General features: G+C 39.0%; 1 protein-coding gene across 12 annotated transcripts in view; it reads right to left on the reverse strand.

The window, feature by feature from the left end:
* rap1gapb (RAP1 GTPase activating protein b) overlaps window positions 1-16,128 on the reverse strand; it is a 113,322-nt gene that overhangs the window by 25,088 nt on the left and 72,106 nt on the right. For 6 of the 12 annotated variants that reach the window (XM_076884253.1, XM_076884252.1, XM_076884255.1 and 3 more), the window contains exons 4-5: window positions 3,990-4,206; window positions 3,535-3,628 (exon numbers count right to left, since the gene is read on the reverse strand). In XM_076884253.1, coding sequence (XP_076740368.1) covers window positions 3,535-3,628; window positions 3,990-4,003 — 108 coding nt within the window. In that variant the 5' untranslated portion in view covers window positions 4,004-4,206. Of the gene's footprint in view, window positions 1-3,534; window positions 3,629-3,989; window positions 4,207-10,360; window positions 10,380-10,653; window positions 10,781-16,128 lie in introns of those variants that run through there. The other 6 variants (XM_076884256.1, XM_012918152.4, XM_024802498.2 and 3 more) reach the window with 4 other exon arrangements.

Consider the following 16,128-nt stretch of genomic DNA (forward strand, 5'->3'; position numbering starts at 1 on the left):
AACCTTTATGTATACATACTTCCTGTAAGTAATCCATTTTGGAAAAAACAAAAAAATAACAGCTCACTCTCGCTTCTTTCCATTTGAGACTGTGGAAGTATAAATAGCTCTACATTTTGACACAACAAACCACATTAAGAAACAAGAACATCATTTAAATAATTTGAACAGATGAAATGCTAAATCTATTCCTGAAACTCCATATGTAGATTATTAATGCCTTGCAAACTGTATTTCCCTTACAAGCATGACAGAAATACCCCCACTGTGCCTACACTGGTATGTACGCTATTAGAGAGGAACAACTGCCACAGATCTATATTTGTCCCGTAAGCCTGTGACAGAGGGCACAGACTGTCAGGCTCCACAACAGTCTGCCAACCGGAGCTACCGGGGGTGAAGGCAACAGAGAAAATTTTCACCTGGGGGTAACAGTTAAAGAATTTGATGAGCTAAAAAGAGAGAGGGCACCAATGAAAAATTAAAGACACAGATTAAGGGCGAGATGTATGTTACGTATATAACATTTCATATGTAGCCCAGTTTCAGAGTAACTAGTTTTATTTTACATCTCCTACTGTGAGAGAATTAAGATGCAAATAACGTGCAAGATGTAAAATTAATCTAAGAAGTGTAACGACTTGCAAATTATTTTTGCAAATCTCATAAACCATATCAATTGTTTAAACTGAAACCATTACTTTTTAAAGAAAAATACCAAGATCGAGCTCCCAATTTTAAATTCCTCAAAGTCAAAATGTAACGATTTTGAATATCTCATGATCTGCAGTGCACAATATCATTAAATAGAAGAGAATCTGGAAAAATCTCTGTGCAAAAGTGGAAAGGCTGAAAATCTATATTGGATGGAGATTTGCTTTCATTGCATTCTGTTTTTATTTAAACTTTAGTAAATGTAATGTCAGATTGAGCTTAAAAAACTGCAATGTTAGTCATAGAAACATGTCACTCCAACCAGTTGTCACTGCGAGCTCTTCATACATTAATGCCTGGCTGGAACCATCAGATTTCATGGTGCTGGTATTTAGTTGTACCAGTTTGTGTGATCTAGTCCCTACTTACTCCCCATGCCTTGACATGGATTTGAGATCAGAGTGATCAGAGTGAACCTAAATTCAGGATAACTAAAGTATACGATGTACAGAAAAAAGAGCCTTTATTTTGCTGATTAATCACATGTCTGGAACAAAGGAAACACAGAGAAGCTCTAGAGAGAATACATGTCAGCAAGACAGGAAGCACAGATGATCTGACAAGATAAAAAGGGAGACAGACGTATTAATACACAGTGGGCTGGTTAGTGAATGTCCAAAAGGAGGATAACAAGACACAGGTGAAAGCAATCGCACACAGGTGAAGACAGTCAATTGGAGGGACGATTGGGAGGAAATAGAGAGGAAGCAAAACTAACACAGGACAGGAAAGAAAACAGATCTTCAAAGTAAAACTGCAAATAGCCAAAGGAGACTGAGAAAGACATTCATAATAAAGCAACAAGATTTGCAATGAAACACAAAGGACCCAAGGCGCAAACACAGAAATAAGACACGGGAGGCACACTTGATACTACAACTAATAGATGAGGTGTGAAGTCAGTATCACAAGAACTACAATTCACAGTAATTAGAATAATAAATCCTGAGTGCACTCTCTGGCTGCTACTGTTTATTTCTAATGTGATAGATGCACATTAGAGCTCTGAAACTTTAAACTGGTTACATTTAAACATTAAAGTCACATAATAAAGGAGAGATGGAAATAGTTTTCGTTTGTTGCCAGATCAAATGAATTAATTTTATTGATTAAGCAGGTATTCTCGGTGTGTGCTCTGTATTATAAAAGCTGCAATTCCAGCAGCGTAAAACAAACTCAGCAACAGATTAGAATCAAGTAAACTATAAAAACATTCTTACACGTTCTGCATCAGCACCTGAATGCATGTATATTCCAGTGACAATGCAATCCATAGTTGTTGCTGCTGTAACTTTACAGCTGGACCTCATTTCTGATATTAGAGCAAGGCACAGCTTAATAACTTGCACATAGAAAATATATTTGCACAGCAAATCTTTGTTGCACTTAAAACATGCTGTGCATAAAAGAAACCGTGAAAACATGGTGCTTTCAGATGGTTTCCAAAAGCAGCATGAATCAAATTTCCGAACATAACCTGCTCAAGACCAGGTTATGTGTTGAGAAAATGGGAGCCCCTTTTCATATGCAAGGTAGACCAGCACACTTCAGTAAAAGTCCTTCAGTTTCTAAAAAGACACCATAGGCCTACAGGTACAAGTGATCTGCTTGTGTTGTCACTGCCTCAGGATGTTTTACTGACGTAAACCAATAAAGGGAGAAATTTACCTTCTAATGTACGCATTGTAAGAAAGGATATTTGAACACAATATTTTCCTAAATCTTGCAGTAGTTAATTGGCTCAACCTGAACAAAAAGTAACAGAAAAAAAGGAGATGGAACATAAAAGCAGTGGTCTCAGACAGGAGTCACACTCCTTTCTTCCATGTCAGGCTCTATCTTTTTTTTTTTTTTCATTGTTATTCTTTCTTATCCAGTAAAATTGTATTCCGGAGCAGTAAACCGCACATCGAAAAGTGACAGAGGTCCTGACCAAGCGTCAGTACGTGAGAAAATGAGAGTGAGAATGTGCTTGTGTGAAATTTAATAAAAGCTGAATCACTAAGACTTCTGTAGCCGTACATACTTTTAAAAATAATTTTCAGTTTGGCCAAGCAGAAGTTGCAACAACCTATATGCGCCAATTATTTCAACTGCTGTCAAACTCTAAAACTGTTTCTTTGTCGGCTGCTGTCAGCTGTCACTGCGGTGTCTGACTGATGCAACCAGCTCCACCCCATTGATCTCTAGTTCCATCACAGCCAGCTGTCCAGTGGGTCCTTTCCATAAGATAAAGAAGTGTACTCGAAACCACATCCATAGAGCCTTACTCAGTCTAGCGCACAACTTCATGACGGAGTTTAATCACATTCATTCCCTGCAGTGCAGACTATATCAAATGCACAATTACTTTAAATATATTCCAAATGAAAAAAAGGTCTTTGGAAAACATATAGCAGGATTAAATCATCATTTGTTTGCTCTTCTCACTGAAACATTCAGACACACAGGGGGATCACTAGGAAACAGTAATGTCATTTTTCATGCCGACAGGTTGGTCTATATGACAATATCTTGACACGACCTTTTGACTTTTAATACCACCATACTCATAAGTGTGACAGTATTAATTAAAGAGATATTAATCAGGGCTGTAATTCTTATCCCAGTAAATGCTATTAATCAATCATGCATAGAAGGGGATGACACGTTATGCCACAATTACTAATATTATCAATGGAACTGAGTTAACCGTAACTTTAAGTGGTAAAACCCTCAGTTTCACATTGTTCGTGTGGGATTCTTGGCACTGTGTCTGAATGCAAATGCAAACCTGATTAAAGAAAAGAGTAGCAGCAGCAGGTCAAAGCCTTGTATTACCTTTGAAAGTGAGGGGGAAAGAAATGGAGGGCGGGAATGTGCTAGTGGGGGCTCTACTTCATCAGAGATACGACGGATCCTTCCATCTTGTTTCCTGTAAGTCAGAGAAGGTGGAGGGGGGTATGGGGACAGAGAAAGACAAAGAGGTTACTAGTAGCCATAAGTCAAGTTTCTAACTTAAGCAATAAGTGCATGGGAAAATGCCTGCAATGCAATTGACACTTCCTACCAAAGCTATTATTACACCACAGTGTAATCTTTTTTTGGAAGTATTTGAAACCCCCCATCCATTGTGTTTACTTATTGTGCTCACAAGCAAGGTTGAATCTGGTGAATGTATTCAGAGGCAAGACCTTGAATCAGAAGACATTAGGAGAACTACACAGAGGAAAATGTAAGTGTGGAAATGAGGTGAAACCTGATGAAAATAGATATGAAGCAGAGGAAGAAAGTACCCTTCAGCTTTCATCTGCTAACCCACTGCTTCTTCTCTGTTCTTCTCTACCCTTTTTCTTCTTTGTGTGATTGGAGTGAATTACCAGTCTGACCAGGATCCTGGTCACAGCATATTACTTCACACTTCGTCTCACACAACAGTCAGTTGCTAGAACTGGCAGCCCGTCTGTGCATGCATCCTGTTCGCAAACCTGCAGCAGAGGGCATTTCTAAACACTGCTTGGGAGCAAAAGAAACAAAGAACAATAGCACAATCTGATTCTTTGTGAGAATTCAGTGAGAAATGGTGGAGATGTGTGCACTCACTCTCACATATTTCCATCATTCTGCCATTTTGGCACACGCCACAGTGGTCTAATGCTACAATAAAAATGATTTACACAGTGCTCTTTCTTCCGAGACAAAATCTGTTATTAGTTACTGCAGCACCTTGCCTATGTTGTCTGAATCTATAAGTCTGAGTAAACAGAGCTGCACTTTTATGACAACAGACTGCTGACCTGTAGCTGAGGTTAGGAAATATATTTATAACATAGCACAAAAACAGTACTTTGTTCTCTGATATCTGCTGAATTCAGGGAAATAACTGAAAGGGGATGCCTGATCCTTTTATGCTGGATCCTCAGCTTCTTAGAACTGACATTCCTTTAGAGTGTGAACACTGATGTTACATCTTTCAGAAAATACAGCTCGAACACAATAAAACATGTCAAATGCCGCGTGGAGCAAAGAGTGATGTATCAAAATCTGCTGACAAAGAAATGGCTTACTGAGTTTAAAAAGTCAGAAATCTGCATAGGCTAAGGTGACATTTTTGCTCAACTATCCGTATATTAAAAGACACAAACACACACAGACTTTGGAAGGTGTTTTTGTTTTACTTCAGAGAATATTCAATTATTTACTTTACATTCATGCCTTTGCTGAAGTTTCACTTAATATAAATGAAAGCGACCAAGCAGTGAACCTGGCTGCAGTTATGCTCTTGTCTCTCTAAATAAACTTGCATCTTATGCATGGGAGGTTTCCGTTATCAGTTAGCTGTCTCTATGCTAAATATGCACGAAGGTGACTTGAACCAGTAAACCAGGAACAAATAAAAAGAAACAGCCAAACAAAAAAGAAGTTGTGTGTGTCAGTTTCTACCATCACCAAAATGATTTATAAGGCAGATAATCAGCGTAGATTTACTGATGGGGTAAATGAGGTAAGCTTGATTCAATGAGACTGGACTGCAGCATTCTATTAAAGCAAGCACATGTTAACAAATACCACAATCCTGACATGTGACATGATAACACTGCTGCTGTGAAGGCCTGAGGTTCACTGGTGAAGGGAACATTCACCAGGGATGTTCTGCATTCTCTATTCGTCATTTTGGTTAGACTCTCATTTCTGTGAATTTTGGCTAACAGAAAGCTACAAATCGGTTTGTTCACATTGTATTGTTGAAAAAAATTACACAACAATTACAATACTTGGGGCTGTGGGTTTTTTTGGTGAACAGTTACCACCGCGCTATTCATTCATTCATTATTGCGATAATGTTCCTAATGTAGCATCTCAATATGTTTTAGCGACCAGGATTTCCCCAGTTTGTTTGATCTTGTTCCATTTCACACACTTCTTTGACCGGGGAGCAGTACTGTTGCACTCTTGGTGCAGGAGCACCTGCATGGTTGTAGTGTACCAGGATGGACCACAGCTTGGTTAAAATCTTTCCACTGGTTCTTGGGTGCCATGGATGAACACTTCCATCTGGGAGATCTAACAGCAAGTGCCTTGTAAAGCAATCAGGCTACATTTGACAGACATGCCTGCATCGATTTTTCTGAATTAGAGTTGCAACGGTTGCTTGGTGTGCACAGTATTGGCATACACAGGTGCTTGTAAGGTGGTTGAGCAGACTGACAAAGAGGATTTGGTGCGAGCGTTTCATCTGGAAGGCTTTAACCTTGCCCTTTTTGTCCTTCTTCAGTAGGATTCAGCACACAAAACCATAAAGAAGTGCAGCAATAATAACTGTGCTAAAGACTCACATTTTTGTTTGCATAGAGACGTTCACGCTAGAACCCATGCAGTAACGGAAGTTGAAGAAAGCATAGACTTGTCTTTGCCAATATGACTACTGATCTCATCAGACGTTTGTACTTGAGATGTTGGAGCTTCCTGGCTACTTCAAGAGACTCTGGGGCAAGAATGATGGCAAGTACTGCCAAAGCTAAGAACTTGAATCTTTGGGGAGCCAAAATGACTCAAGGCTGTTTCTAATTGAACACTAACGGTATGCATGAGCTGTATCATCTCTGCAAGGAAGGCTATATTATTCACATAGTTCTTCTACATCACATAGCATCTTCTACATGCATAATTTTTTTTAAACTCTGAAGGTGGCTACAGTGACTGAACTCATGACCTAGTCAATTAAAACATTAAAGATGTTAGGAGAAAGGGTAGAGACGGCTATCTCGTCTCATAACTCATGATCCTGCAGGGATTACAGTACGGATATATTTGATACAATTTTAAATTAATTTAATGTGACCAAAAGTCCAAACCAGGTGACTTTCATTTACTTTTGTAGAAGACAGTTAGATGTGTTTAGTGATGACAACCCCATGGGAGAAGACACTGAGTCACAGAAAGACTAGAAAATCCAAGAAAACAAACCAAAACACAGGGACCACAAGAGGTAGAATAAACATATAGACTCACAAAAGACTGAAGGATACCTACAGAGAGCTGTAATTACACAGGGAACTTATTAGGAATATGCAAACCAATTAAGGTAGGGCAGAGAGGCAAGGGCACAGAAAGCAGGACTAAATGGCGGAACGAGAAACACAAATAAATGAGTACAATTGAAGCCACTAAATATTTCAAGGCCTCTGACAGTGGATTATGCAGAGTGTCAGACAGGCATTCAAGAGAAAATAGATGGTGATTCCTTTTTTATCAATTGAATGCCCGTTCAAGCAGTTTGCTTACAAACAAGTGTTATTTCTTAATATTAAATGCTACACAGCTTCTCTCATTCATTATATAAAATGGGCCACAGTTACACTAAATACTCTGCTATGTTTGAATGAGCTCTGGATGTAGAACAGGTCACGCCTTTGAACAGCAGCTGGCAGATGTGAGGGTCACTGTGTCATGGTGGTTGGGTGACTGGAACACAGGAAGCTCAACCCAAGAAACACCTATCTAGCTAGGTTAAACAGTGTGAGCTGCCCTGTCTATTGCCAAACAGCCAACCAATGATCCCAATTGAACGGTTTATTCTTTATCTAATTAATTATTTGCACACTCGTATTATTTAGACATATGTGCATACAAAGAAAAGGGGGGGAAAAGACAGAGAAAGAAGGTAAATCATGACTTATCACTTTCTCTCCTCTGCTGAGCAAAACACATTGCTCATACCAGTGTTAATAAAAGATCCTTGATCATCTGTTTTTATGGGCTGAGCCCACAGTCACCACCACAAACATAAATTTGTCATAGTTTTTTCTTCTTGACAACACATTCATCTCATAGTTACACCTATTTCTCCGTGGCATACATGCTGTGCACAAAGCTTCTCTTTTTTTTCCTTTTTGAGGTTGAATTCTTGTTACAGCTGGAACTGTATAAAGGTGTGTGTCACCTAGCAACATCACCTAACCCCTGAATCACTCTAAGATGCTCCATTTAAAGAAAATAAGCCCAAAATCTAGGTTACACATGAAAGTTGGGAGAAATTAAAATAAATATGGGCACTATTAATAAAGATAGTCTTTTTTTTAAACAATTACCTCCAGTTATCCAAGTAAAACATATTCTTGATTTGCTGAATATTATATAGGACATGTATAAATGATAAATAATTATAAATAATTACCCAAATATGCCAGATATGCATTTTAATTTCAAATTTCTTTGGCTAACAGACTGTAGAAAGGAAGTTAAACAGCATGACACAGAGCCACTTTAAGCTTTCATTTTTGACACACTGATAACACCTAATAATAACTGCAAAATGCTCAGTCTATGCAACACTACCGATGATACCATAGACAAACAGTGAATCTGCATAAGAACTGATACTGATCTTCAGGCCTTTTAATTTCTGGATTACAGTCTTATTCTAATTTTATTCTTCATTTCTGCTCCCAGAAGTTTCTAAAATGGACACAAAGCATTCTGAATCTAAATCCACCAATTAATCCTGTGTTTACCAGCAGCAGCCTCCACGGACTGCCAGGTCATGAGCTCTGATAAGCATTCCAGCTTCCTGTTCTCCAACCAAGGCGCAGGCTGTGCGGCACCTGCAAATGCCAATGAGCGGGACAACACTGAATGCTCTACAAACTGGATTAAAAATATTATTTTGAGTAGTTTGTGTTTACAGGGGTACTGTAGTCACAGAGAGCATGCAGGGTCATGGTCAGACAAACAGAGGAAAACGCATTTATTTAGTTTATCAAATTAACAGTAAAATGTACTGGCCACGTAAATATAATTTCTTTTCTCTAAAAGTCACATTTGGATCCAAGACTATGAAACCATACCAGCAAAACTAGATGGGTGCCAAACTTCACGCGAAGAAATAATACATAAATACAACACAAACACACATCTAAATCTTTAAGCAGCAAAATAATAACATCAATTTCACATTAATAGTTATTATAGCTCTGTTACAAACGCCCATATTCTCAAATAGCTACAGTTCTTTGCATACCCTCCGTTAAATGCAACTGATCTATTCATATAACGAGAAAAGCTGCAGTTGTAGTTAATGTTAGTTATTACAAAATTGTGAAATAAAATCAAACATTAACCTTTTGATTCACACCAAAATAATTGCAATGTGCTCTTTCGCTTGTGCTATAACCCTCTAAAGGTTTAATTAAAATTGGAAAGATTATTTTTTGTGTAATCTTGCTAACAAATAGGACAACAGGACAAATAAACATTATTTTACAGCTTGACACAAAAGTTAAAATATACTGACAATTTGTCATTTTCTGTTTATCAGTTGTCTAACAACTCTGCCTTCAGTCAGCCTAAGGTCAGGTCTACAAGCATGAAAAAGCAGAAAATGGTTATCTAAAATGTTCATCTGAAGGGTCATCTGGGAGGCTCATCAGCGATAACCATCTACAGTGGTTATCAAACAAACAGTAGAGACCCCAGGCTAAATACTGGCTGAACATGAATATTGCACATGTCCGGCTCAATGATGCATTGTTTTTTTTGGCAAACAAACGATAACCACGGGCACTGCAGGAGGAGTCAGATATCATCTGGTCGAGTGCTGCTATGGTAGAGTAACCTTGCCTATTAATAGTACAGTAAGTTTATCCATTAAAGCTTACCATAATGGGTTTAGGAGACAACTTATGCACAGCAAGGAGACCTCGGTGCATTTTAAATGAGATCACAAATGCTACCCAGTGCTTTGTAAGTAATGCCTAAATGAGGTAGGATTAATGTATGCAACAAGAAGAAATCAAACTTTCAAACTTACCTAAAATAAGAGCATCATAAAGATCCACCCAGTTGTGTTTGGTCCAATTAATGATTTTAGGTCATATAGTTAAATTAAAACAAAAATCCAATCCAACTACATATGCAATTTGCACAGACAAATATAGTTATGCATTTCAAATGCAAATCTCCCAACAAAAAGCAATAAAACAAATAAACCACCACTAAATAAAGTCAGCACAAGAACAACAGCCCCATTATCTAAACCACAACATATTTATTTATTCCCGCTTTGCTTCCACTAGTACCGGGTGTAAAGCAGTAACTGTGTTTTGCTAAAATGGTGATCAAAATCATCATCATCATGTCAGCTTTTCCCTTGATGTGTCACCACAAAACAGAGCCTGGAGTTGCTGCAAAATGAGTGAACTAGAGACTTTGCTTTGGCAAAGCACAAACTCTGCGGACACGCTGGCACATTTTCTGCTTGATAACTGTTGACATTACAGTCAAACAAAACTCAAATGAATGTGAGCGCTCAAACAACAGAATGCTATTTTCCAATTCATCGTCCTTGGAGCGGCTTCAGGTTTCACTCTTCAATAGCTCTGCAGATTAAATTCTTGCTCTTGGCTCGGGCTTCGGAGATTCATAAATACTGAACAAAAATAATATCAGGATCACGTTTTAGCTTTAAGAGTAATGTCCTGCTTGGCTGCATCCTTCCTTTTACCAACAACAACACAGACATGGACATGCACACACCCACATGCACACACGCGCAGCCTCAAAGAGACAAGTACACATAAACCCCTAAGCTTTGCAGGTCCACTTAGTAGAGAGCAACTAATCTAATCAAGTACAGCAGCTAATGCACAATGAAAGCAGAGTCATTTACTCGAGATGCCAGTCAGCCACTTCCTGGGTGGACTAGAGAGAAAGAGGGAAGGAGATAAAGAGAGTGAGAGAGAAAGTTCAACATTCAAAGTGGCATGTGATAAAGAGATCAATGCAGATCAGGATCAGACGGAAACACCTACACAAGAGTAAGACTGTTCTTTAGCTGTTTCTATTCTGTCATTCGCTTTCTTTCATCTGTCTATCTTGGGTTGAGTTTGGCTCAATTCATCTATCTTTAAGCAGTTCATCCTAACAGAGCCAGTGTGCTCCATCATCTCTTTCCATGCTTACCCGCCTGTAGTACTGGCTCACTTGCAGCTCAATCTCTCCTCAACAACTTGGTGTTCCTCTATGTATCGCTCTCTCCGTTTGTCTGACTCACTCTCTATCCTCCAACACCTGCTGTCGGAGATCAGCCTCTCTCCTGTCAGATGATGCTGAGAGCAGCCCTCCCTTATCCTCTCTCTCCGTCCTGCCCTCCCTGTTTTGCTCTCTCCCTCGCTTCCCATTCCTCACATGCATGCCAGCGTTTTCCTGTCTGGTTTTATTCCGCTGTTTCTTACTCTCCCTCCCTGCAAAGTATCCCCTTTGTTTTTCCGCCTTCCTCCCACTTTTTCTGATAATCTATGATCAAGATATGTCCATCCAAGTTTTGAGTGTTACTTTGCTTTGCATTTTCATTGCTTTTTAATAACAGATTCTATTAATTCAAAATGACCAAATGCTGCAGTCGGATGTTGGCTTGAAAGCAAGCTTCTATTTATTTATTTTTTTTATAAAGAAAAGGGACATTACCTAATCTGAACTACAATATCAGATCTCTCTGTCCTATTATCTGCCTCACTCTGACAGCTTGTTTCAACATCATAAAACCCCTGCTGCACAAATTAGCCTAACCATTCCATTGTCCATTTGACACAACAGTGGCAGGCAGTTAGCTGAAAAGCTCTCCAATGTTGCAGATTTTGAAGCAGACTCACACATAATGGAGAAAATCACTGGCTCAGCCCACAGAGGAATAAGCGCAGGCACTGTTGGCTAATGCATTACTGAGTAATCACATTTTCCTTTTTGTTAGGAAGCTAGAGACATGTTACAAATCAAGGTACAAAATCTCACACGGATGTTTGAACGACTTGAGTTATTTTCTATCTATGTATTTCACAGGGTATAGTATACATAGTATGATATATATTGGCGAATTTTCATACTCAAATCATTACAAAACCTCTATCAATGAGGGACGAAAGACACAATTCTGGAAATAAACATTTCATCAGAGTTCATTCAGAATTTTTTTTTGTGACTGGCAGTAACACTCCCCTCTACAATGATGAAATTTTACTCTAATTTAGACTGTCACAATGTCCTCTTTTTGTTATTGCCAAAGCGAGGTTTACACTATCACAACATCTGTGGGAATTTTCTGAATAAAAGCTTTCAAAATCATCTTTAAATTGAGCACATTACTGGGCTGACCACAGAGTCAAGCTCAGTCTGCAATCCCAGTATATCAGCTGACAGCAACTCAGCTTAATGCCAAACCACATCAGCTGCTGCCTCACTTGCTACCATTCTTTATGCCTTATTGGCAAACTTCACATAGACCTACATAGGTAAAAACTGCTTAAGCCTGACGACAGCTGCTGCTCTCTGCACGTCATGCTGTAACCCAAGACCAAACGAACTCCACCTTCCATATTGTGTCGGACTTAATCTGCTTTGTTCTTTGCTGGAGTCTTGTTCCTGTTCTCCATGTCCCAAAGCAAGGTCATAGAACCAAATACACCAAGTCTTCTTCTGACCAAAGTGTATTTGTCTCTTTTGGAAATTAATTCTACTCAAAATGCTAATATAGAGCGGTGAAGTAAGAGTCAATCTTTATTAAACTATGACGCTTATTATCAATACAACTAAAACATAAACAACATAACAGAACTGACTTTTCCCCTCCCCTAGTGGTCTAGTTTTCAGGTTTTTCCTTTCCTTGTGTCCTCCTGCCCTCATCCTGTACTTTCCTCCTGTCTACAAGACAGTAAAGGACAACACTATGGCTACCGCACACAGTCACAAAAACTTCTATAAAAGGCATTCACTAGATTTCATATAGTTTCCCAGCTTCTCATGTCCACCTCTCCGCACCAAATATAGAATAGTAGAAGAGAAGTGTTCGTGCTTTCAGATTTTAGAAAATAAGTTATTATTCAAAATGAGTCACAGAAATTTTTTTAGGAGAGGGGGTTGTGACTCAGCTTTCTAACACTCAGTGCTATTTATACAAGACTATCCCACACATACAGCAGTTAGGAAGGTCTGATAAATGATCGACTATTTTAAAGAGAAATAAAGAAGGCTCTACTTTTAGAAAACATCACTGTCTAACTGCTCACATATTTTCTATATGAAATATAAGCCAGGCTACAAGTATTACAAAAGCTGCAAGAGGATGTGACTCAAGGCTTTTGATGCTAGTTCACACCTACCACACCCATGAGAATATAATGTTCCGGGTAGCACATACACACTTACACAAGCCAGGGTGAAACAATGAAATGAACACAAAAAACACAGTTTTCATTTACTGCCCAGGAGATACTGTTACACTAGATTACCGATATTCTGCTTTTGTAGCAGATAAAGCTGTGCTACCAGCCACCAAGGAAAGATTCCCCAGGGTTTGCAGGAATCACCAAGACATAGTTGAGCCCCAACAGGTAGAGCAGAGAGGCAGCATGAAGCATGCAGGTTAAGTACAATCAACACCTTTCTGCCTGTGAAAGCCTCTGAGCTGCCAGCGGGGTGGAGCTGGAGATGAAAGAGGATCTATGCTTACATGGGGCACAACAAATGGAAGTCAGGCTAGAAGCAGGTTGACTATACACATTATGACTACTTTTTTCTGCCCCTCAGAGTTAGTTTATGGGAATTCAGCAGTGTTAAGTTAACCATACAATTTGCAATTATGGGAGCAACTATATGTGGTTCATGCTGACTCTTCCCCCCCCCAGTTCCCCTCTATGTATTTCTCACTGCGACTCTGTGTCTGCACTCAGTGCCCTCCTGAGGCAGCCTGACTAAATTTAACATTTACACACCACACACTGCACAGAGTATTCAGCATTTAAAGCACTGCTAACGTTTTAATTTAAAAGATTGTTTTTCCCCCTTTTGACATAACATATATACTAGCAGACAATAAGATATACTTGACTTCCTCCCTTAAAATGTTATGCAGCCACGTCAGTGTTATTTGGAGCTATCCTCCCTCCATCAGCCTGCAGTTTTGAATTCTCCAGCACCTCTCATGTACAAACTTTACTGACCAATTGAGTATAGCTGAAATATTTTTAAAAGTACCTTCTGATGAATTGTGGCTTTGAAAGTTCAAAAATCAAACATAGTTTCTGATGTCTTAAGACTGATCTCAGTTCTACCAGGGGTTTAGGACTCTGTAACCAGCACAAATATAATGTATGAGGCAGAGCCGTCAGCTTTCACGCCCCTCTTCTGCTGTGGAACCAGCTCCTAGTTTGGATTCAGGGACAGACACCATTGATGCTATTGAGATTAGGCTGAAAACTTTTCCTTTCCTTACTTAGAATGCAATAGGCCTAGGCTGCTAGGGGTTTCCCATGATGCACTTCTTCTTCACTCGCCTCTATTCTCTCTCTATGTCTTTATACACCCCTTTTAACCACATTTAAACATTATTATTGATTTCTAGCTCTCTTCCACAGTGTGTCTTTTCTCCCTCCCCTTACATCACAATGACAGCAGATGGCCATCCCTCCCTGAGCCTGGTTCTGTTGGAAATTTCTTCCTGTTAAAAAGGGGGATTTCCTCCCCACTGTTACCAAGTGCTTGCTTATTTGGAGTCTGATTATTAGGCTTTTCTCAGTATTTTGAATATAAAGCACCTTGAGGTGACTGTTGTTGTGATTTGGTGCCATATAGATAAAAATGAATTGAATAGTATCACATAATTATCATTAGTAGCATTAGGGTGCAGGACGTGCCTTTGAACTTTTTTTTCTTTGTAAGGTTGGAAAAGGAAGCAGTCCTTTCACAATAACAGTGTTGTCAGCACTCCCAGAACCCCACTGGCTCCCATAATTACTTAGATATTGTGTGCCCACCTCTATTGATTTTGGCAGTCATAATCTGGACTCAAACTGAGTGTGAAATCACATGACCATGGTGCGGCAGATACCATATGGTTGACAGATTACAGCTCATCCACAGCTTACAATACTGTAAGTCTCTGTTTTTCTGAATTTTATGAAGGTCTTTAGATTTAAATGAATTTTTGTATATCCACAAAATTAAACTTTTACGTTCAGTTTAGGCAAAAGTGGTTTTAAAATATTGTAATTTGTCCCTAAATAATACCATAGCCATGTATGGCTCATGTTAGTATTTTCTTCTATTTCCTCTAGGATTTTTGACAGTGATTTCGATTTTGATGTGTTTATTCATCTAATTTTCCTCTACCTGCAACTTATCACAAGTTTGCAAAGAGCTTTTACCAATGACCCATTAATACTTCCTTTTTAAATGTGTCAGGGATGTTTGGCTCACATGTAGAAAGCAATGAATACAGATGTTAGCAACAAAACCCATATCCTAAGTGGATGTTCCCAGATGTAACCCCAACAGCAAAATAAGGAGAAAATAAGTCATCAATGCAGGATGTTTCATTTAGTTTCTTTAAAAATTACAAATAACTTTGTCTCATCAGCCTTAACAGCTGAAACTGTTTAACGCAAATACATTTTTTTCACTTTTTTGTTAACTCAATAAAAGAAAACTGACATTTTTATAGTGACAGACTAAGTAACAAAACCTGAAAACCAAGTGATTATCTGGACAAAATGAAAAAAGAAAAATGTTTAATTAATTTAACACCATCAGCCTTTTCTTTTTTTTAACATTTAATTACACTTACACGTTTTAGCTACACATATTCAACTGCTTATTAATGCGCATGAGACTCATTGCATGCACTTAGGCATGCAGATATAGGGAGGAGGACTTGCAGAAGTTCAAACTGACCATCGGAATGGGGAAGAAAGAGGATTTAAGTGAATTTGAATTTTGCCATTGTTGTTGTGCTAGCTTGAGAACTTCTGCAACTGCAGACTGAGACAAGGTTCCAAGCAACCTTGTCTCATTTCCAAAAAATAATCAGTTAGCGGCAGTTCTATGGGTGAAAATGCCTCGCTGATGTCAGAGTTTAGGGCAGAATGGCCAGACTGCTTTAGGGAGGCAAAAGTAATTCAAATAACTCGTTACAACCAAGATATGCAAAAGAGGAGTTCTGAATCTTGAAGCAAATGGGTTACAGCAGCAGAGGCCTCCTGTAGCCTATACACACTGGGTGGCACTCCTGTCAGCTAAGAACAGGAAACTGAGTCTGCAGTCCACATGGATTCACCAAAACTTGATAAAAGAGACTGGAAAAAGGTTGCTTGATCTGATGAGTCTTGGGACACTTTGGGCCTCTTACTGATCATTGTTTAAATGCTGGGACTGACCTGAGTATTATTGTGGACTCTTTTTATGACAACACCATCTTCTGATGGGTACTTCCAGCAGAATACAGTAACACACCATTAGGGCTGGGCCATATCATACCGTTTACGGTAATACTGGTATAATGTCGGGCAATGATAAGAAAATGAAATATCGCGATAGAACATGGGTAAAACGCGCGTGCGCAGTGTTTTCATACGCACATGGAGGAAAAAGTGTGCCGGTGACGGAGAA

This window comes from Maylandia zebra, linkage group LG5 (genome assembly GCF_041146795.1).
Source record: "Maylandia zebra isolate NMK-2024a linkage group LG5, Mzebra_GT3a, whole genome shotgun sequence".
Taxonomy (NCBI): domain Eukaryota; kingdom Metazoa; phylum Chordata; class Actinopteri; order Cichliformes; family Cichlidae; genus Maylandia; species Maylandia zebra.